The sequence below is a fragment of the Telmatherina bonti genome (assembly GCF_933228915.1).
Source record: "Telmatherina bonti genome assembly, chromosome: 8".
NCBI lineage: Eukaryota > Metazoa > Chordata > Actinopteri > Atheriniformes > Telmatherinidae > Telmatherina > Telmatherina bonti.
Window position 1 is genome coordinate 34,571,732 of NC_136626.1, and position 22,904 is coordinate 34,594,635.

A 22,904-nucleotide genomic window follows, 5' to 3' on the forward strand; every position below is an offset into this window, starting at 1 on the left:
CTGTTCTTGGTTTGTGTGGGAATGTGTGTGTATGTCAGCGTGTTTGTTTTTAACACATGAAGCACTTTGTGATTCATCCTTTTGATCTCTGCACCTCTAAGTTGATGCTTTCCGTAAAGCCTTTCAGTGTCAGGGTCTGCTCAGCGCTGTGACCTACTTGTCCAGAAGAGTAGAGGTCCAGCTGAGTGGCTGGTGGAGGGAAACTCATCTGGTCTGACTCCACTCTGAGCAACGACGTCCACTGTGTACATCTGACTGGGCTGTAATGAACTGGAAAACAGAGACAAATATGCTGTTTTTAGTTTGTATAAGTGATGAAATGATGCCCTCTGCTGGTTAAAAGTTCAGACAGCACCCACTCGTGGACACAGAGTGAGCTGCATGTGTGTAGCTGGGTTCTGTTGTCATTCATCAGTAACTAACCTGAATGTGAACTCAGTGGTGCTTGTATTGAGTACAGCGGTGCGAGCCTGACTCCCATCTGAAGGCAGCAGAGACACGCGCACCCTGCTGACTGCAGCGTGACGAGCAGCCTGAACCAGCCAGCTTAGCCACACCTGGGAGGCAGACACGTTCACCACCTGCACTTGCTCCACCTGTGGAGGTCCTGAAAGCGTGAAAACACATGTAAATGTGCACAGAAACACTTTTTCTGAGAGTTTTATCTGCATTGCAGAGAAAATGAGTCCTCACTGGTGCGGATTAGTGCGGTGGCAGGCTGGCTGGTGTCGTTGCTGTTGGTTTTGAGCTTGATGGAGTAGGTGGAGATGTTGTACAGCAGGCCGGGCACCAGGCCTCGCATCAGGTGGCTGGACCGCTGCTTGTCCAGGTAGTCTGTCTTCAGATTGCTCTGACCCAGGGGAGCATAGGTGACGGCAAACATGCTGATCAGGCTCTGCGAAGGCTCCGGCTCATCCCAGCGCAGCTCCACCTCGCTCTCCTCCACCCGCAGCACGTGGAGACCATGCGGAGGCAACAGGTCTGGGGACAGTGGGAACTACATTTCTAATCCATACGTCGTATGATTACAAAGTTGCCTTTGAAGAGAGTAAGATGAGTAACGGCGTGTGATCTTTGCTGACCTTTGTCGCAGTCTTTGCCTGTGAGGCCCACTTTACAGACGCAGTTGTAGTTCCCTCTCCTGTCGCTCCAGCAGCGGCCTCGGTTTCCACACGGTTTCAGCACACACGGGTCCTCCACTTGGGGGGGACAAAGATAAACAGTTGCTGCAGTTGGGTTCATGTCATGCCAGTTTACAGCTTATAGACTTCACAGGTCCATCCAGTGGCAATTTACTTATTTATCTGTGACTAAACAAGACAAAAATGAGATTTTTCAGGTTAATTTGAGAAAAAAAGCTTCATTTTATGGAATAAAATGTGTAATCAACTTGAAAAATGAGATACAAGACAAAAAAAGTCTATTATCCTCGTAAGTTTCGTAAAAATATTCTCATTTAGGTCGTACTTGTAGTTAATGTTGAGATGTTTTTTTGATTAAAATGAAAAAAGTCTGCCTTCCCCTGCCTGCTCGCTGCTGTAAATGAACTTTTACTTTCAAATATAAATTTGTACTGTAAAAACATAAACTTCTCCAGATTTTAGTTGAACCGTCTCAACTTTGAGACACATTGCTAAGTTTATAGTTTTGGTTTATTAGATTTATGCATCATTTCATTGTGCCTTTATTTACATTTCATTTATTAACATTTCACACAACTTTTTGGAACTGGGGTTTTACTTTCCAGTCTGACTGTAAAGAGTCACGTCTCATTGCAGATGGCTGAGCTGAGCCGATTAACAGGTAAATCTGGAAAATATACGTCTTCCTAAATAAATCTGTTTTCTAATTCAGGCTACAGAAAAGAAGATGGACTGATTAACAGCGTTTATCATTAGTAGCTGATCTAATTCATTGCATTTGGTTTATTATTTTACACTTTGTGAACTTGAAGCTGCTGAGATCTCACACAAAGCTGATAAAAGTCACTGAATGCAGATCTACTCACGCATCTGGCACTGCTCCCCAAAGTAACCATCTTTGCACACACACACGTAATTCCACCTGTAACCTCGACACACACCTCCGTTCAGACAGGGGCTGGACTCACACCCGTCCAGCTCTGCACACACACACACACACACACACACACACACACACACACACACACACACACACACACACACACACACACACACACACACACACACACACACACACACACACACTTTGTTATTCTGCATATTCTGGCTGTTAAATTGTGCAAACTTGCAAGAGAAGCTGTAAAAACCACCCTCTACCTTTTTCACAGTCCTGGCCTTTGAACCCTTGCTGACAGTGACAGAGGTAGGCGCCAGGTCCGTCCTCGCACGTGCCCCCGTTCATGCACGGTTCTGACAGGCATTCGTTTATGTCTTCATGGAGATGAAACGCATGCAGGTATTACCGATGACTGCCTGTGAGCTCAACGTCTGTGTTTGTTATAAAAAGTCTTACCGATCTGACAGCGGTTTCCAGTGAAGCCGACTTTACACACACACTGATAGGAGCCAATCTTATTCCGACATGTTCCTCCATGAAGGCAAGGCTGCGATAAACACTCGTTGATCTCTGTAAAAGAGGGAAATAATGGAAGCACTGTAGATGAACACTGGTCTGAAATGTTAGAACCTGTTGTCTTAGCTTGGCGTGTTCATGGGGGGGTTTTGCAGGGGGTTGATATGTGTTACGGACCCTCACAAACGGGTGGCTGGCTCCAGTCTCCCTGGATGCCACAGATGCTCTGAGTGGCTCTGGGTACAGACGTGAAGCCCGAATGGCACACATACACCGCCACGGAGCCCGGTGTTGTTGAGGAAAACTGGACCTCGGCGTGCTTGACGTGTGGGGGCGGCCCGCAGCCCGGCTCTGAAATGAATCCAAACATGTCGATCACGCCGACACGGCTGCATAGTAACGCCGGCTCACAAACAGTGGAGCTTTAAAGAGCTCATCCAGAACGTAGCTTTATGGCAACAGAGGTGCTTTCCATCAAGACTCCTGCATTTGTCCTCCTAAAATTACCTCCAGCGTGCTGTTAGAGTGTGCAGACATGAATCACCAAATCTAATCAGGTCTTGCTTTACATAGCTTATGTAGCCTTTCTATATCTGTACGTGTGGGACTTCCAGTCCAGCAACACCGCTAAGATTATCCTCACATGGAAAGCTCAGGATATCTCCTGCTTCTGCCAATCTGTCAGACTCAACATGATACGAATGTCAGCATCAGAGAGATTAAGATGTTGTTATACGGTGACGCACAGTCTGCTTACCTGCAGGGGTACGCACCGAGCTTGTCTGGCAGTCCCGGCCGCTGTAGGCCTCAGTGCATTCACATTTATATTTTCCTTTGTAGTGAAAACATGTTCCGCCATTCAGACATGGACTGGAGGCACACGGGTCCGGCTTCCCTACAAGAAACCCCCCCCAACAGGAACAACATGGATACTGACAACAAAAACTTTAAGGTCAACGCTGATATTTGTGAAAGAGGTTATTTAAACAACTGTCAAGTTCTGTAACTTTTTCTTTTGTAAGTGTCAGTTTTAGGTTTTACACTCACTGACCACTTTATCAGGTCACCTGCTTGTTAACGTGAATATCTCATCAGCCAATCACACGACAGCAACAGCTAGTCATGTAGACATGACGAAGACGACTTGCTGAAGCATCAGGATGAGGAAGAAAGGAGATTTAGGTGACTTTGAACGCAGCATGGTTGTTGGTCTGAGTGTTTACTGGGATTTTCACACACAACCATCTCTAGTGTTTCCAGAGAAGGTCTGAAGAAGAGAAAATATCCAGCGAGCAGCAGTTGTCTGGACCAGAATGTCTTGTAAAGACAGACTATGTCTATATCTGGACAATAGAAGATGGAGAAACGTTGCTGGTCTGATGAGTCTCCAGTTCAGCTCCACATTCACATGGTAGGATCAGAATCTGCTGGAAACATCATGACAACATGGATCCATCCTGCCGTCAGGATCAAGGCTTCAGGCTGCTGCTGGTGGAATGGTGGGGGGAGGTTTTCTGGTCCCACGTTGGTCCCCTTAGTACCAACATGACATGGTTTAACCAGCACAGCCTACCTGAGTCCTGCTGCTGACCATGTCCATCCCTTTCTGAGCACAGTGTAGCATCTTCTGATGGAAACTTCCAGCAGGATGATGCACCATGTCACAAAGCTCACATCATCTCCACCATGACGACGAGTTCACTGTCCTCCAACGGCCTCCACAGTCACCAGATCTACATCCAGCAGAGCAGCTTTGGGATGAGGAGGAACGGGAGATTCTCATCATGATGAGGTGGAACGCGAGATTCTCATCATGATGTGGTGGAACAGGAGATTCTCATCGTGATGAGGTGGAAAGGGAGATTCTCATCATGATGAGGTGGAACGGGAGATTCTCATGGTGATGTGGTGGAACGGGAGATTCTCATGGTGATGAGGTGGAACGGGAGATTCTCATGGTGATGAGGTGGAACGGGAGATTCTCATGGTGATGAGGTGGAACGGGAGATTCTCATGGTGATGAGGTGGAACGGGAGATTCTCATGGTGATGAGGTGGAATGGGAGATTCTCATGGTGATGAGGTGGAACGGGAGATTCTCATGGTGATGAGGTAGAACGGGAGATTCTCATCATGATGAGGTGGAACGGGAGATTCTCATGGTGATGAGGTGGAACGGGAGATTCTCATGGTGATGAGGTGGAACGGGAGATTCTCATCATGATGTGGTGGAACGGGAGATTCTCATGGTGATGAGGTGGAACGGGAGATTCTCATGGTGATGAGGTGGAACGGGAGATTCTCATGGTGATGAGGTGGAACGGGAGATTCTCATGGTGATGAGGTGGAACGGGAGATTCTCATCACGATGAGGTGGAACGGGAGATTCTCATGGTGATGAGGTGGAACGGGAGATTCTCATGGTGATGAGGTGGAACGGGAGATTCTCATGGTGATGAGGTGGAACGGGAGATTCTCATGGTGATGAGGTGGAACGGGAGATTCTCATGGTGATGAGGTGGAACGGGAGATTCTCATGGTGATGAGGTAGAACGGGAGATTCTCATCATGATGAGGTGGAACGGGAGATTCTCATGGTGATGAGGTAGAACGGGAGATTCTCATCATGATGAGGTGGAACAGGAGATTCTCATGGTGATGAGGTGGAACGGGAGATTCTCATGGTGATGAGGTGGAACGGGAGATTCTCATCATGATGTGGTGGAACGGGAGATTCTCATGGTGATGAGGTGGAACGGGAGATTCTCATGGTGATGAGGTGGAACGGGAGATTCTCATGGTGATGAGGTGGAACGGGAGATTCTCATCATGATGTGGTGGAACGGGAGATTCTCATGGTGATGAGGTGGAACGGGAGATTCTCATGGTGATGAGGTGGAACGGGAGATTCTCATGGTGATGAGGTGGAACGGGAGATTCTCATGGTGATGAGGTGGAACGGGAGATTCTCATGGTGATGAGGTGGAACGGGAGATTCTCATGGTGATGAGGTGGAACGGGAGATTCTCATGGTGATGAGGTGGAACGGGAGATTCTCATGGTGATGAGGTGGAACGGGAGATTCTCATGGTGATGAGGTGGAACGGGAGATTCTCATGGTGATGAGGTGGAACGGGAGATTCTCATGGTGATGAGGTGGAACGGGAGATTCTCATGGTGATGAGGTGGAACGGGAGATTCTCATCACGATGAGGTGGAACGGGAGATTCTCATGGTGATGAGGTGGAACGGGAGATTCTCATGGTGATGAGGTGGAACGGGAGATTCTCATGGTGATGAGGTGGAACGGGAGATTCTCATGGTGATGAGGTGGAACGGGAGATTCTCATGGTGATGAGGTAGAACGGGAGATTCTCATCATGATGTGGTGGAACGGGAGATTCTCATGGTGATGAGGTGGAACGGGAGATTCTCATGGTGATGAGGTGGAACGGGAGATTCTCATGGTGATGAGGAGGAACGGGAGATTCTCATGGTGATGAGGTGGAATGGGAGATTCTCATCATGATGAGGTGGAACGGGAGATTCTCATGGTGATGAGGTGGAACGCGAGATTCTCATGGTGATGAGGTGGAACGGGAGATTCTCATGGTGATGAGGTGGAACGGGAGATTCTCATCATGATGAGGTGGAACGCGAGATTCTCATGGTGATGAGGTGGAACGGGAGATTCTCATCATGATGAGGTGGAACGGGAGATTCTCATCATGATGAGGTGGAACGGGAGATTCTCATCATGATGAGGTGGAACGGGAGATTCTCATGGTGATGAGGTGGAACGGGAGATTCTCATGGTGATGAGGTGGAACGGGAGATTCTTATCATGATGAGGTGGAACGGGAGATTCTCATGGTGATGAGGTGGAACGGGAGATTCTCATGGTGATGAGGTGGAACGGGAGATTCTCATGGTGATGAGGTGGAACGGGAGATTCTCATCACGATGAGGTGGAACGGGAGATTCTCATGGTGATGAGGTGGAACGGGAGATTCTCATCATGATGAGGTGGAACGGGAGATTCTCATGGTGATGAGGTGGAACGGGAGATTCTCATCATGATGTGGTGGAACGGGAGATTCTCATGGTGATGAGGTGGAACGGGAGATTCTCATGGTGATGAGGTGGAACGGGAGATTCTCATGGTGATGTGGTGGAACGGGAGATTCTCATCATGATGAGGTGGAACGGGAGATTCTCATGGTGATGAGGTGGAACGGGAGATTCTCATGGTGATGTGGTGGAACGGGAGATTCTCATGGTGATGAGGTGGAACGGGAGATTCTCATGGTGATGTGGTGGAACGGGAGATTCTCATGGTGATGAGGTGGAACGGGAGATTCTCATGGTGATGTGGTGGAACGGGAGATTCTCATCATGATGGAGCAAATTTGGAGCAAAATCTCTGAGGAATGTTTTCAATGCCTCACATAACAACTAGACAAATCCGCGGCTGCAGTTTATCTTCGGTTTGTTTTTCAGTGAAATCTGCAGGTAAATTTAACTGGTTTTACGTTGCAGATCATGAGTGACATCAGAAATTGAATCCAGTACATGTTCCAGACTCATAACAAGATGACGTTCGCTGTGAGTGGAACTGGCCACACTGCGATGGAGTGTGCCATCTTCAACACGGTGGAGCCCGGGGACAGCGTTCTGACAGCGGTGAACGGTATCTGGGGAGAGCGGGCAGCGGACATGGCAGAGAGGATCGGTAAGGCTACAGATAATTCAGTTTCCAGGATCCATAAACTGATGGATTGATGCACATTGAGTCCATTATCGGTGGCAAGAAGGCAGAAGTGAGGGTAGGATTTAACCAGAGCGTCTCCTGCATCAACCCAACAGGTGCCAGAGTAAACACCTTAGTGGCGCCTCCTGGTCGATACTTGACCAACGCCGACATTGAAAAGGTTTCCCAACAATGCAGCTCTGATTTCGATCAACTTTAGAAAATTGTTTGTGGGTGTACCTTGTGATTTTTTTTAGTGGAAAAAAGTGTACTTTGGTTAAAAAAAAGGTTGAAAAACACTTTGTTAACCTGCTGCAGCTTTGTTAAGCCACAGACCGGTGCTGTTCTTCCTCGCACAAGGAGAGTCCTCTACAGGAGTCCTGCATCAGGATGTGCAGCAACGGTGTGATGCTTCACGTCAACATGGAACAAAATCTCTGAGGAATGTTTCCAGCAGCTTGTTGGATCTATGACATGAAGAATTAAAGCAGTTCTGGAGGAAAGAGGAGGTCTGGTACTAGGAGGTGGACCTGGTAATGCAGACGGTGAGTGGACACTTCAAATTAAAGCTCATTTTTGGTTCAGTATTAAATATTTTACCTTTAATGTCTCTTACTGTAATTTAACGACGTTTGTCACATAAATTATCTTTAAAGATGATACAGGACAATGAAATAAGTATTTAATAGATCAAAGCAGCATTTTCCGTCTCCAGGGTCACATTTCACATGGTTTAACTTCTCCATCATGGTTGATGTTTGTCCTCTTCATCATCAAACTATCAATATATCCTACTGGTCATGTTTTCTTTTGCAAAACATCCAACAAACACATTGTTGCCTCAATATAAATAGTATAATAACATCAAATTTCATCATTTATCAGTCACAAATTCCCAACCAGCATGTTTTTCTCTGCTGTATACTGTAGATAGATAGAAGATATTCCTCCAAGTACTTCCAGTCGAGTGTTATCTGATCATCACATGCTAATGGCTTCACACAAACCTGCAGGTTCTGGTGTTGTGTGAATGTTACAATGGGGGGGACCCTTACCCACTTCGCAGTGTTTTCCAGTGAATCTGTATGGACACACACATCTGTAGCCGCCTGCCTCTTCCTTGCAGGAGCCTCCGTTGCGACAGGGGCCAGAAGCACAGGTATTGAGTCTAACTGGAAAAAGACAGTAAAAGGCAATCCTTGAAGCAGGGAGCGCTTTTAGCTTTCAATCGCACGACATAAATCTGTTCCAGTCCATTGCAATTATATTTCAGGGAAACAGCCCATAAGTTAGTCATAAGTAAAAATGATCTTAAGCCCTGCAACATTGCCATATTTCAAGCAGCATTACGAGCAGTGGCATGTTTCCTGCAGCATTAGAGCTGTTGCTGGGTCAGAGCCCGAGTAATAACGTACAAATCTGGAGGAAGTCCTGAGATGGACTGGCGAGCTGTCCAGGGTGTACCCTGCCTTTCGCCCGCAGGCTGCTGGGATAGGCTCCAGCTTCCCCGCGACCCTTCATCGGACTAAGCGGTTAGGATAATGAATGGATGGATGGAAATCTGGAGGGACCTTTGATGATGTGGGCATTGATTCAACCGTCTTTTAATCAACTCTTCTACCTTTTTCACAGTGTTTCCCCCAGTATCCGTAGCGGCATTCGCAGGTGTAGCCTCCGTCCCGTTCGTAGCAGTATCCTCCATTCAGACAGGGAGAGGAGTCGCAGACCGACTGGGGCTGTACTGAAAAACACAAACCCAGACGTGACTGTGTTCTCCTGCAGTGGGAAACCACATATTTCTTAACCTTATTAAAAAGAACAGTCTGTACTAAAAACTAAGAATGGTTCACATACCGTTCTATAATCTGATAAAGCATCACACCTACTGCCATTCATTTCAAAAGAGAAATTTATGCTTTAAGTGGTTTTTTTTAAAACATTTTTTAGGCAAGCCTAGAAGTTTTTACATTTGTGCTTTTGCCTTTCATTTATTCTTCACCAGAAACACAAAAACTCCCCACCAAACGTTCAGGATATTCAGGTTTTGGGTGAAATTTAAAGATGATGTAAAGCAGTCACACTGCACTGACTTATCTAATCATCTGAAACAACTTATTGCAACAAAAGCTCACAACAACGGTGGGTACCGTTTTTTATAATGTCTTATTCAGATTTTGGGATGAGAAATAAATTTGCATTTGCAGTTTATGCATTCATGTGGTGAAAAAAGGAGCAAATGTTACTTATTAATCTCTGTAGTAATGGTTTAAATCCCATTTCACTTGATAAATGTAGGCTATATATTATTTACAATTGTCTGGCAACCCTCTGAAAAGACCCCCCATAGGCGTCCAAACCCCCAGTTTGAGAAGCACTGCATCAGAAAACAGCATGTTGTACAAAAGATTTTTTGTTATGAACAAGTTGTAGATGTTTTAAACGATTTAAAGAAAGTCAAAAAAGGTTAATCAGTAAAGGATTTTAGTGCAGGAACTAATGAGATCATGCCCAGCACATCACTGGGCATCTGGCTCTTACCATAGGGGTAAAGGTCCTTGTGATCGTACTCTATTCCAGTCTGACACGTACACAGGTACGTCCCTCCATACTCCAAACATGGACTTCCATCGGGACACGGTCTGCTGTGACTGCATGGCAGGTGTGTTACTTCTGAGTGAGAGGATGGTGACAAAATGAGACATCTGTGATCCCACAGTGACCCATCCATCAAAGAGGATTGAATGCTGTGTATATATCACACCCACCGAGTTGACAGTGGACTCCTGTGTAGCCTGAAGGACATTCACAGCGTCCAGTGATGTCCTCACAGACACCTCCATTCTGGCAGGGACATTCATCTGCACACACAGCAAGGGAAAAGCTGGAAAGCAGCTCTTGATATGAGACAAAGTCTTCAGTAACGGCCAGAATGTGGGAATGAACGCCTGCACCACATGCTGAGCCTTTGATCCACTAAACTGTAACCTAAGTATTGACTTACTGTCATTTCTCTTTCAAAACAAAGTTCACGGGAGCAGAAACTACCCGTCAGCACGCTGCACATCCGCCCTGCACAAATTGTAAGAATGTTTTTGTTTTCCTCTCCCTGCTAATTGCAGCCGTGGATCAAAGCGCACGGCCGTATCGCAGCTAAATGGCTCCTCTTTGAAGTCCCGGGAGCTCGGTGGAGGGTATTATTTTTCTGATGATATGGAGCATATTTTGTGACCAAACTGTATAGCCCTGAGGGCAATTAATGGATTGTTAATTTGCAAGAGCCACTTTCATTGGCCACCTGTGCCGCCCGGGCCCTTTGATCTGAGCGCCTGATTAGGCACTTCTGAGTCCCACTACTTTCTCTTCCTCGGAGGATCATGCTCCTTTTTCCGCTTTGCCTTCCAAGTGAGCCAGGCAGGAAAGTATTTGGGAGATTTAAGAGAGCCTATATAAGCACTGATAGTTATTTCAGCTCAAGGGTGAGAAGTAGAATGCATTTGTAACGGCTCGAATGCTATTAAAGAGCTTTTCGTGGAGAGCAAAAGCCCCTTGCAGCAACTGTTATCAGCGGGTGACAGAAACCTCTCGTCAAATTTGTTCCATAAAACAAAAAAGATAAATCCAAACTCTACATGGCGTTGTTTGCATGTTTAATTGCTCTGCGAGCAGCAGCTGCACTTTAAACCATAATGTGATGCCATGGCCGACGTCCAGAGAAGCAAGCAGGGGTGAGGAGGCATGCATATTTCACCCGGTGCTGTCTGAAGAAATGACCTGAATTCCAAACACTAGCTCATAAAGACGCTGTTTAAGTCTAGACAAAGCACTTCCTCTTGTTGGTAAACTAATAAAATGTGCTATAAAACCATTATTCACAGGATCAAGCGACTGTTTTCCGTAGTAAAATGGGCGAGGTCGTGTCAGTTATTATAATTACAATAATCCATCATCACAACAGCCTCTTCCAGGGCACAAATCCAAATTCCTGCGGGATAGAACAGCTCCTCTTCCAATACCCCAGTCTGCTGTCTACCTGCCCCTCTGCCTGCAGTAAGCCCCAGTCAGCCCAAGTAAACACAACCCCGCACACTTGTCACCATAGATGTGGATGCAGACACCAGCTCCCATCTGTAAGCTCCATTTAGGTGTTAAGAGCTCCTGTTCTTATGTTGAGATGCATAAAACGAACAACATTTGAGAGACGTCAGCAACGTTTTAGTGTTAGGTGTTTTACCTGTTTGGTTGTCTGCGTCTGTAGAATTGACTTTTGGCATCACCATCTCTGAGAGAAGAAGACAACAACATGCATGTAAAGCTAAATTCTCCCAAATAAACACAAAAAAGTGTTGACCTCTGTTGTTATGAAGTAGTTTGAAAAAATACTTCCATTTAAACAAATTTCGGTACATGTATGTTTCATTTTTCCACACATGGAAGAATAAATTAATTAGTTCTTTTAAACATAAAAACAAAAACAATAATAAAAATGAACAAAATCACCAGAATGAAGGAAAAGCCGTCATGCTGACATGGTAAACGAAGTTATTGACATGTCGTTATCTCATTAAAGTGGAACTATTATGTGCATTTCAGGCTAATTTATTTTTATTTCTGAGACCAGAAGGGCTGGGATTGATCGAGTTATTGTCACAAATGGTTTTATTTACTTCAGACCGACCCTCTCCGTAGGCTGTCAGATCAGCCTGCGGGCAAAACGAGTGGATTGAGACTCTTCCACATTAAGCCCCGCCTCCCGCCACTGCACTACATCAGGAGCGCGCACCGCACCTGCTTTCACCGTCATTGTAACATCTCATAAACAGAAGGATTAGGCTGATATGAACTCAATAACAAAACAAAAAACAATGTCAACACATAGCATACAGCCCTACATGTTGGAACCTGAATCAGACCCTGAAAACGAAGTGAAAAACAGCAACCCACAGCAAGGAATGCAGCAGGATGTCTCTCTTTGGTAAACTCACCAGCCATCGTTGGAAATAACTTTATCCCACGTTTTCCACCCGCCTGATGTATTTGTACATGCCCTTGTTAACCAGTAGAAGGTAACCAATCATCAAACCTTATCCCCCGGGACGTCACAAGGATTTCCAAGTAGAAAAAACTCTCTAAAACGACGCGTTTTTCGTCGCCATGGAAACCGAATGGAGAGCGTGCTGAAACTCAAACTCAACCTCAAACATGCGTTTAGGTGATAAAAAACAGTGTCGTTGACATGTCTGATGAGGATTCAACACAGTAACACTGTAGAAAACTCAGAAAACTCCAAATACCAGAATAGCACCCCTTTAAAAACTAGAAAAGCATTCAGAAAGGTCAGACCGCCAAAAAGCAGCTCCTTTCCACCCACATTGTGATATTAAGCCGATGTTCTATTCCTGAACTAATCTAATATGGATCCACGATCAGATCCCAGATCCATTGATAATGAATCCACAGTGTCTTCGGTATATTGTGGTGAATGTTGCATGTTTGTTCTCTTGCAGTGATGAAAAGTTGTTCCTGTTCCGGATGGTAGTATCCAGAGCGTTGTTCCTGTTCCGGATGGTAGTATCCAGATCGTTGTTCCTGTTCTGAAATGTAGTATCTAGAACATTGTTTCTGTTCTGGATGGTAGTATCTAGAACGTTGCTCCTGTTCTGGATGGTAGTATCCAGAATGTTGTTCCCATTCTGGATGGTAGTATCTAGAACGTTGTTCCCATTCTGGATGGTAGTATTCAGAATGTTGTTCCTGTTCTGGATAGTAGTATCTTTAACATTGTTCCTGTTCTGGATGAAAGTATCTGGAATGTTGTTCCTGTTCTGGATGGTAGTATTCAGAATGTTGTTCCTGTTCTGGATGATGGTATCCAGTATGTTGTTCCTGTTCTTGATGATGGTATCTAGAACATTGTTCCTGTTCTGGATAGTAGTATCTTTAACATTGTTCCTGTTATGGATGAAAGTATCTGGAATGTTGTTCCTGTTCTGGATGGTAGTATCCAGTATGTTGTTCCTGTTCTGGATGATGGTATCCAGAATGTTGTTCCTGTTCTGGATGATGGTATCTAGAACATTGTTCCTGTTATGGATGATGGTATCTAGAACATTGTTCCTGTTATGGATGGTAGTATCTAGAACATTGTTCCTGTTCTGGATGGTAGTATTCAGAATGTTGTTCCTGTTCTGGATGATGGTATCTAGAACATTGTTCCTGTTATGGATGGTAGTATCTAGAACGTTGTTCCTGTTCTGGATGGTAGTATCTAGAACATTGTTCCTGTTATGGATGGTAGTATTCAGAATGTTGTTCCTGTTCTGGATGATGGTATCTAGAACATTGTTCCTGTTATGGATGGTAGTATCTAGAACGTTGTTCCTGTTCTGGATGGTAGTATCTAGAACATTGTTCCTGTTATGGATGGTAGTATTCAGAATGTTGTTCCTGTTCTGGATGATGGTATCCAGAATGTTGTTCCTGTTCTGGATGATGGTATCTAGAACATTGTTCCTGTTATGGATGGTAGTATCTAGAACGTTGTTCCTGTTCTGGATGGTAGTATCTAGAACATTGTTCCTGTTATGGATGGTAGTGTTCAGAATGTTGTTCCTGTTCTGGATGATGGTATCCAGAATGTTGTTCCTGTTCTGGATGATGGTATCTAGAACATTGTTCCTGTTATGGATGGTAGTATCTAGAACGTTGTTCCTGTTCTGGATGGTAGTATCTAGAACATTGTTCCTGTTATGGATGGTAGTATTCAGAATGTTACCGGGATACACATCTATCTTTGATATCTTGTAGAACCTGTTGGGAACTTTTCTGGATTTTCTCACCATTTATTGTGGAGATATCTACATATATATATATATGTATATGTATATATATATATATATATATATATATATATATATATATATATATATATATATATATATATATATATATATATATACATATATATATATATATATATATATATATATATATATATATATATATATATATATATATATATATATATAAATATATATATATATATATGTATAATAAAAAAAATAAAATAAAAATAAAAAATAAACTGCTACTCCTTGGCTGGGAGTAGCAGTTCCTGTTGTCTGTTGTCTTTCTGTCCTCTTCCCCCCACACAGTAGAGGCAGATGGCTGCCTGTCCTTGAGCCGGGTTCTGCCGGAGGTTTCCTTCCTGTTAAAAGGCAGTCTTTTCCTTCCCACTGTCGCCAGTGTGCTTGCTCAGGATGGGAGATTGAGTTGGAGCCTCCAACTCAATCTGTTGGTTTCCTTATATAGGCTGTTATGAATTGACTTTCATTGTGTTTTCTTCTCTGTCTGTAAAGCGTATTGAGATGGCATTGCCGTGATTTGACGCTATATAAATAAAGTTGAATTGAATTGAAAGTTGAATTAAGTTAGCCGAAACGCGTTATCAGAAAAACTTCATGAAAATCTGTCCAGTAGTTGCTAAAAAAACAGACAAACAAACAGATAAATGCCAGCGAATACATAACCTCCTTGGCAGAGCTGATCATCGACCATTTTAAATTTAGAAGGGTGTAAGAGGAAGGTAATGCTTGTGTTGGTCCGACCAGTTCTGGTCCAGGGGCTGCCAGTTTAATCGTCCCATTTTATATATTTACCCTAAACCAAAATAACGTCTGGTATATTTTTACACACAATTATATTCACTGAACAGTCACATATTAACTATTCCTGATGCACATACTGAGTTATGTGTTTTTTACATGATGAAAAATAATCTAACCTTCATTACACAAGGATGACATCTTAAAAGAAAAACTCAAAACAAACCTAAAACTATTCACGTGGCTAGATGTCAGAAATCAATATTATCTATATAGATAATATAACAATATAATGAATATATGTGTGATGGCATTCATACGCATAGCCAGCTGGAAGTCTGACTATGAGCTACCACGCTCCACAGATATGCTGGGAATCAGTAATGGTCTGTAGGATTTTTGTTCTGTTAGATTTACTTCCTGTTAGATTCTTCTAACAATGTTTTTAATGAGTTTTAACACAATGCAACCACAGTTAAGTAGGCCTTGCAGTGAATCATCAAAGCTGCACTTAAATAATAAAACACACCGCTACCTGCCCCGAGAGACACTTTTACCTCCTGCTGCTTCCAGAAGGAAAAAAAAAACTCTAAAGAAGTCGTCTCATCCAGCTCATCACACGTTTGAACTGATGCCTTCAGCCAGACGTTACTGGGACCATAAAGCAAGAACAAGCAGACTTTCTAAAAGTTTTTACCCCCTCAAACTAGTACTTTAATTCAGTATGTGTAATTTTAATCTGCAGCATGTATGTGTGTCTTTTCAGAGCCGCAGCTTAAGAAGAAAAATAAAAAGCATCACAAAAAGGGACATGAAGTCTTTCATTGCTGTGTATTTAGCATGTAATGTCAATGTTCTTCACATGTCAGATGAAGGATGCCCACAGCCTTTAGGTTCTGGACTGATAACCATCAGTCCTGTAGGTTATCCATTTCAGCCACGTTTGTTTAATCCATTCAGTTGACTTGGTCCACAGCTGGACTTCTACAACAGTCATTTACATCCCTGATAACATTTACTTTTGGGCCACAGGTGGCATCTAAAGTGGCACCTACGGCTGAGTTGTGATGAACCAAAACACCTGAGGGCCACATCATAATCACATTGGTCTGGCCATATCTTCAATATTGGAGGGAATTTCCCCTCTGGCACAGTTCCATAATTTAAGCACTTGGCCCAGATAATACATTTTTCTTTGGGGTCGCACTGTGATTTGCAAGTGGCACGTGTAATGTGGCAAAACACAAGAGGGCCACATCAGTTTGGCAAAACATTGAAAAAAGGAGGGAATTTCTTCTGGGAGAGTTCTGGACAAGTTGGCAGAGTACAGTGCTGAGCAGGACCGTTCCCTCACTTTTCATCTGGCTTGGTAAGTGAAACTCTACATTTTGATGAAATGTTTTATCCACACTCAGTTATTCTGCAAAACCTAGATTTTTTTGTCGTTGTTGAGAAAATGATCAGTCAAACATAAGTCCGTTTAGGGCGTCGCTTATTAAGTGCTGTAAAAACAGTCCATTAGCCTAACGCTGCTACTGTGTTGTACCTGTTAAAATATTAGCTGCTAAATATAGCTACATTTGCAGCTCAGAGTGGTATAAATAATATTAGCAGCTACGTAAACTGCGTTAGCAGATCCTGTTTGGTATTTAAATGATGTTAGCAGCTATCAGCTAACGTTGGGTGCTAACCAAGCGGCACCCTCCGGCGGTTAAAAGTGACGCTGATGCAGAAGTGCATCAAACTGCAGTTCCCCCTTCATCCACTAGGGGCTGCAAAACAGAGCAAATCCCCATAGACTCTCTTGTTTAAAAGGCCAACTTCGCAGCAGAAATAAACATGTTCACAGCCTGGTTCAAAAATCCATTTTTTATAGGTCAGGTTTACCTTCATGACAACTGTGGGGGGAGTGAATTTTTTTCTAACTCGCCCATTTAAAAGTAATTTAATCTCCAAATTCAGCATATTTAGGGGCGTGTCCTTTTGATTGACAAGTACCCAATCTCCCGTTTCAAGTCAGAAGAACACAGAGCGACTACGGTTTTTAGCCGGTTAACAACATGCTTAGCTTTAGCCCGTTTACCTCCATTAGCTGGTTAGTTCCTGTTATCTTCGGGTTAGCTCTTAGCTACAGGCAGCTCGGAGTTCGCTCGATGTCAATCATCCACCATCCACCAAAAATCCATTTTTTATAGGTCAGGTTTACCTTCATGACAACTGTGAGGGAGTGAATTTTTTTCTAACTCGCCCGTTTTAAAGTAATTTAATCTCGAAGTTCGGCAAATTTAGGGGCGTGTCCTTTTGATTGACAGGTACCAATCTCCAGCTTCAAGTAAGAAGAACGTAGAACAACTGCGGTTTTTAGCCAGTTAACAACGTGACTTAGATTTAGCCCGCTTACCTCCGTTAGCTGGTTAGCTCCCGTTATCTCCAGGTTAGCTCGGTTAGCTTTTAGCGACAGAAAGCTTGGAGTTCGCTCAATGTCAATCATCTAACATGACGCTCACGGCTCCCCTCTCAGCTTCACCTCTTTGCCCACATTTGTATTTTCCAGCGAGACGACGCGCATGACGCTGCCAACATGGTCACGGTAGGAACCGCCCACCGAGCTTCAATTCAGCTCTTCAGAAACCTATGGGTGACGTCACGGAGGCTCTTTATATACAGTCTATGGTGCTAACGCAGCTCTCGTGTCGGTCCATACATGGGATTAGCTATTTCTTTGCAAAAGTTAAGTTTAAACTGTTTGAGTTAGCTTACTGTTTGTGCTGCTAGCTAGCTCAACTAAATGCTAGTTAGCTTGCTAAAACATGTGCTCTGACCCAGCCATCATGTCCATGTTGGTCCCATAAAGGTTAAATTTAGTCTGCGACCCCCCCCAACAGCTTCCTGCACAGCTAGAAACGGCCCAGCATTAGTCTTACATTCACCTGCATCTTCTAACCATAGCTCATGATGTAGTTCCTTCAAGCACAGCTGTAGAAAAACGTGACCTTCCCCATATTTCTGGTTACTTCTGTGTTTTTAACTCCCAGATTCCTTCCCATCAGTGTGCTTATTTGATTATAAATGTGAAAAAACACATAATGGTTGCAGTGATGATATAAAAAAAACAATAAATTCCTGATGATGCAGCAACTACAACAAAAAGCAGTCAGATACAGTAGCTGACTCTTCTTTTAAGTGTCATGGTTTGGACTTTTTGCGTCTTAGTTTTCCTGTTTTATTTTGTAGTTTTTTCTGTTTAGCTCCCTTATGTCTTGTTTAGCTTTTGTTCCTTTTGATTTAGTTCACCTGGGTTCATTTAGTTAATTTGTTTCACCTGTGTCTTGTTGTGTTCAGTGTATTTATACCCTCGGTTTCAGTTCTATGGTTGTGGATTCATTGTGTTAGTCACTCCCCTGTATGCCTAGTGTCCTGTGTTCCTGCGGCTCAAGAATAAAACCAGCCTTGATTCAGCATCTCTGTCTGCTGTGTTGCATTTGGGTCCACACCTTCTCTCCACCAGCCGTGACATTAAGCTCATTTTAGTTTGAAAAAAAATGCAACATTTTAGGGAAAGCTAAACAAAAAGTTGGTGCAAATGTGTTGCAAGGCAAGTTGCCATCTTCACCTGTTTCACAGAACACTCCTGTAAAGGCAGCTGGACACACACAGGTGAAGTTGGTCAGCCGATCAATGCACTTTCCTCCATTCAGGCAGGGCTGCGATTCACATTCGTTTATGTCTGGAGGATACACACATAATTAATCAGTGTTACATTCAGAGGATGTTGTTGGAGACACTAAGCCGGATTAGCAGGACTGGACTTTCCTTATGAAAGCATAGAGTTTCACTGAGCAGGTGTGTGGAGTTAATCTGGCCTCTTAGGCCTGATCGTTTAATTCCCCACTGGATTTCATTTTAATCAATCAAGACAAGTGGAATTATAAAAGGACTTTTTTGCATACTGATTTGACTGCTGTAAACTTTCTGATTACGGTTCGTTGCTACGATGTTTGACCCGAGGAAAAAAAACAGAAGAGTTGTTTCCAAATCTCCTCAAGCGTAACCCATTTGTCTAGCTGGACTGGGAAACTCTTTGGACAGAAACATCTGCCAAAAGACTGAGCTGGATGTAGAAAGCAGCAGAAAATATTTCCTCTGGAGGGAGGACAGAGAGGAACCCTGCTCACCTGTCTCACACAGGACACCAGTGTAACCCGGCTTGCACACACAGGTGAAGCTGCCGGTGCCTTGTACACACGACGCGTTGTTAAAGCACGGCCTGTCTTCACACTCGTCAATGTCTGCAACACACGGACAAAGAGACACACACTCGTGGAATATTTACTCAGCTGATTAATATATCCGCCACACAGCTCCCCTCACGCTGCAAGTATGTGCTGCTGGCTGCGAAAGGTATTAGAGGAGGTTTGATACATCTCCACAGGCTGGACTGTGGGAAGAGGCACAGAAGCTTTAGAGACGCTGGACCGAGATACTCTGTATGTGTAGGTGAGTGTGTGTGTGTGTGTGTGTGTGGTGGGGTGCTTGATGAGGAAATAAATACTGAAATCAATCAGAGGAAATGGGCTCGGCAACAACAGCGAGCGGTTATATTTATCTATTTAAAGAAAACATTTTTCTTGATTGTATCTGTATATTTTAGGAGGTTATTCTCTATTTTTTACAATCAGACATTAAGTCCTGGGTTTTTTTTATTTCCAACAAAATGACAAAAGAAAAATAAACATGAAATAAAAAAAACATTCAGTAGCTTCATTTTCAGTTTTGGTTGTAAAAGATGACCTTTGTCCTCATGTTGATTTACATCATGCTGTAGAAGTACGTCTGTTTATTATCCTACATCGAACATTAAGCCTCTATTTAATAGAGTCTATTAGATAAAATCAGGTCAGGTAGTCGAACAGTTTTAAATTGTGTTGTTTTACCAAAACATGCTACACTGCTAAAAATGATTTGTTAAATATTTGTAATAAAATCATGAAAACAATTTCCACCTCAATCAAATGTTTTAAATCTTCTCATCTTTTACTTTTCTAGTGACGCCTTTGGATCATTAGAAGTAAAAAAAAGATAAATCTTCTGCAAAAAAGTTGCAAAAAAAAAACAACACGACAGATTCATAGATTTTCCACTTTGCTTTAAATCAAGTTGAGTTGTAATGAAAACTAGCAAAATTTTAATAGTTCAATAGTCTAATAATGGTTGCTATTTGGTTGTTAGAGGACAAGAACGTTATCTCCCAAAAACTGCATAAAACATTTGTGATTTTTTAAAAATTATTTACTTATTTCATTTTGCTTAAAACGCTACGTCAACTTTAGCAAGCATATTAACCCTGGTTAATGCTGGTTTTGTGAAAAAAGCATCCATCATCAATGTTAAGGATTAAAATAATATGAATATGGAATCTGAAGGAATATGAAATAATATGAATAATTACATATTTAGTTTTTTGGTTTTTTTTTTAATTACATTGATTCAGTGTTTTTTTTGTCCACTGATGACCTTAAAGACTGGTAAATTTGTCCCTGCTGTCTTTTAAGAATGATTAAAATTTGGTTTTAAAGTTCTTGAAAAAAAAACACTTTACTGCAAATAAAACATCCAATAAGATGAAACTCAATCAAAGATGGAGAGAAAAATTACCTGAAAGTACGAAACAGTCTGTAAGTAGTCATAAAGGTCAATATGATGAGGAAAAAAGGTATCTAATTAAGTAAATGTTCTTGGTATGTATTTGGGTTATTGCTGATAAATTCCCGTGGTTTAGCCCAGCTAGATTTATAAAGATAAATATAGTAAATATAATGTTCAACTAAGGAGCTAACATGAATTTTTGGTGCCATTTAAACTTGTATTAAAAGAGTGATTTACTTTGTTTAATTGGGAGCTTTTTAAAATAGTCCAGTTACATTAATTAATCAAAAAGTCTAAAGTTTTCATTACAAATGCATTTTTAACGTAAATGTTTTTTAGTGCATGCGAAAACCCAGTTCTAAAGAAATGGACACGCTGGTCTAATATCTGATGTAAAAATGAATAATTAATTGAAAACGTGATCACAAATGTTTAGGTAATGGCTCAGTTGTACCTGTTTCACAGTGAATCCCAGTGTACCCAGGAGGACACTTGCAGATGAAACTATTAATCTGATCTTTACACGTTCCTCCATTCTGGCATGGATTTGAAGCACACTCGTCGACGTCTGCAGCGACAGAGAGAAGCACAAAGGAGGTAGTATAATATCTTTAATTAGACGGAAACATCTGGTACATTCAAGTCCAAGGAAATGCATCAGATTGGCATGAAACTCATTCAGGTATTAAGGAAATACTCAGGTGTCCCTTTGGAAAGTCCAGCGAAATTTAGTATTTTCTTTACAAGTTGACATTATTTTTCCTGGCCGCTGTCAGGGAGACAAGTAGTCATTCACAGCGTGCGGTGTGCGTCAGGCGCAACAGAGCAGGAAGCAGTGTCAACCGTAACTCACCGATCTGGCATCGTCGGCCGGTGAAGCCAGCCAAGCAGGAGCAAGTGAAGGAGGGGTTGCCTGTGATACAGTCATCGATGCATTGGCCTCCGTTCAGGCATGGGCGCAGGTGTGGGCACACCAACGCTGGACACAGAATCCCCCCAAAAAGCAGCTTTATTAATGAACAAAGAGTTCATAAACAAATCTCCCAGGAGAAAATCTCACCAGAGTTATTGCAGCCTCCAACTTCCACATGAGCGTCGTCTATGCGGAAGACCCATCTGCCTGGGTAGCCCACGTTAGTCGTCTCCTCCACATTCACCACATCGGCAGTGCGAGAACCAGGGATGTTGAAATAGCGTGTGCCGTCACCGGCGTTAAAACCTGCCTGGTAGGAGAGCAACAAAGGGGATTACATGACGACAGATAGATCAGCAAATCCTGAAGCGTGTCCAGGTATCTATGTGATGTTACCTGTGCTGCGATTCCTCCCAGCCCCGCCAGGTCTCCTCCACTGCTGGCGTGCATGCCGGTCGTCCATGTGATGCTGTTGTACTGGAATATAGTGAAGGAAAGTGCTCCGTCCGTGATGAGCACCACTTGGAAAGTGTTGACCTGTACAGAAGAGGAGCAAGTTCAGGTGAACTAGGCATGGCAGGTGTATTGTATCAGACATTTCCATCCGTCCGTTCCGCTTCCTGAGCATTTCATTGGCTGTAACTTGAACTGAATTGAATACATTCAGGTGTTTGCTTAGTCTGTTCAACACTCACAACAACAGGAATCAACATACTATCAGTCACACAAACATACCTTTCTGTGCGGAAAATCAGGGGGTAAAGGATCACCTATCCCACCCCCAGTTACAAATCACTGATAAAGAACCTAAAGACGGATACTTTGGGGGTTGCAGCTGAGGGATAAAGCGTAGTTTTGTACCGGTGTTTGAGAGTTTCCTCCAAAGAACGTGACTTGATGCCATGTAGAGATGAGGACCCAGGTGGCATTGAAGTTGGAGAACTCTGTGAAGTAGGTCTTGACATCACCTGAGGCCCTCCTCAGGATAGAAGGATCCTGGCTCTCTCTGTAGTACACTGTCCCTGCTCGACGATTGTCCACATCGGCCCAGAACGGCGCCACCACCCTTCTGTCCCGAGCAATTGGAAAAGCTACAGGTGTGAACTGAGACACCTCCCTCAGGAAAGACACAAGGCCATTGTTGTTAACCTGCAGAAGAGATGTAGTTACGAGTTAGTGAACCTGAAAAACATCTACCAAAGTAGTTTTCTCAGCATGTCAGACTAAACTGCCGTGACTTGTTTATAGGATTAGGTGGAGTTAGAGTGGAAGTGATGAAGAGGACACGTAACGGTGGACAAACAGTGTTCAGACCTCAGAGAATAAACTCCCGTACTGGGCAGCCAAAGTGTTCGTAACGGATGTTTGCACTTCCTATGTAGCAAACAGACGCTAACTTCATTCCGCATTTTGAGCAGCTGAGAAAACCCGGTTTTTGC

The 22,904-nt window shown here is 43.2% G+C and overlaps 1 protein-coding gene across 1 annotated transcript in view; it reads right to left on the reverse strand.

Moving 5' to 3' along the window:
* The window catches only part of sned1 (sushi, nidogen and EGF-like domains 1), a 47,876-nt gene that overhangs the window by 15,365 nt on the left and 9,607 nt on the right, over positions 1 to 22,904 (reverse strand). The window contains exons 2-22 of the mRNA XM_079245311.1: positions 22,327 to 22,614; positions 21,862 to 22,002; positions 21,613 to 21,775; positions 21,406 to 21,531; positions 21,007 to 21,120; positions 19,082 to 19,195; positions 18,520 to 18,633; positions 11,537 to 11,584; positions 10,071 to 10,163; positions 9,844 to 9,975; positions 8,927 to 9,046; positions 8,361 to 8,477; positions 3,314 to 3,451; positions 2,734 to 2,907; positions 2,497 to 2,610; positions 2,301 to 2,414; positions 2,009 to 2,122; positions 1,083 to 1,199; positions 694 to 981; positions 424 to 607; positions 158 to 270 (exon numbers count right to left, since the gene is read on the reverse strand). Of these exons, the coding sequence (XP_079101437.1) occupies positions 158 to 270; positions 424 to 607; positions 694 to 981; positions 1,083 to 1,199; positions 2,009 to 2,122; positions 2,301 to 2,414; positions 2,497 to 2,610; positions 2,734 to 2,907; positions 3,314 to 3,451; positions 8,361 to 8,477; positions 8,927 to 9,046; positions 9,844 to 9,975; positions 10,071 to 10,163; positions 11,537 to 11,584; positions 18,520 to 18,633; positions 19,082 to 19,195; positions 21,007 to 21,120; positions 21,406 to 21,531; positions 21,613 to 21,775; positions 21,862 to 22,002; positions 22,327 to 22,614 (2,926 nt within the window). The remainder of the gene's footprint in view (positions 1 to 157; positions 271 to 423; positions 608 to 693; positions 982 to 1,082; positions 1,200 to 2,008; positions 2,123 to 2,300; positions 2,415 to 2,496; positions 2,611 to 2,733; positions 2,908 to 3,313; positions 3,452 to 8,360; positions 8,478 to 8,926; positions 9,047 to 9,843; positions 9,976 to 10,070; positions 10,164 to 11,536; positions 11,585 to 18,519; positions 18,634 to 19,081; positions 19,196 to 21,006; positions 21,121 to 21,405; positions 21,532 to 21,612; positions 21,776 to 21,861; positions 22,003 to 22,326; positions 22,615 to 22,904) is intronic.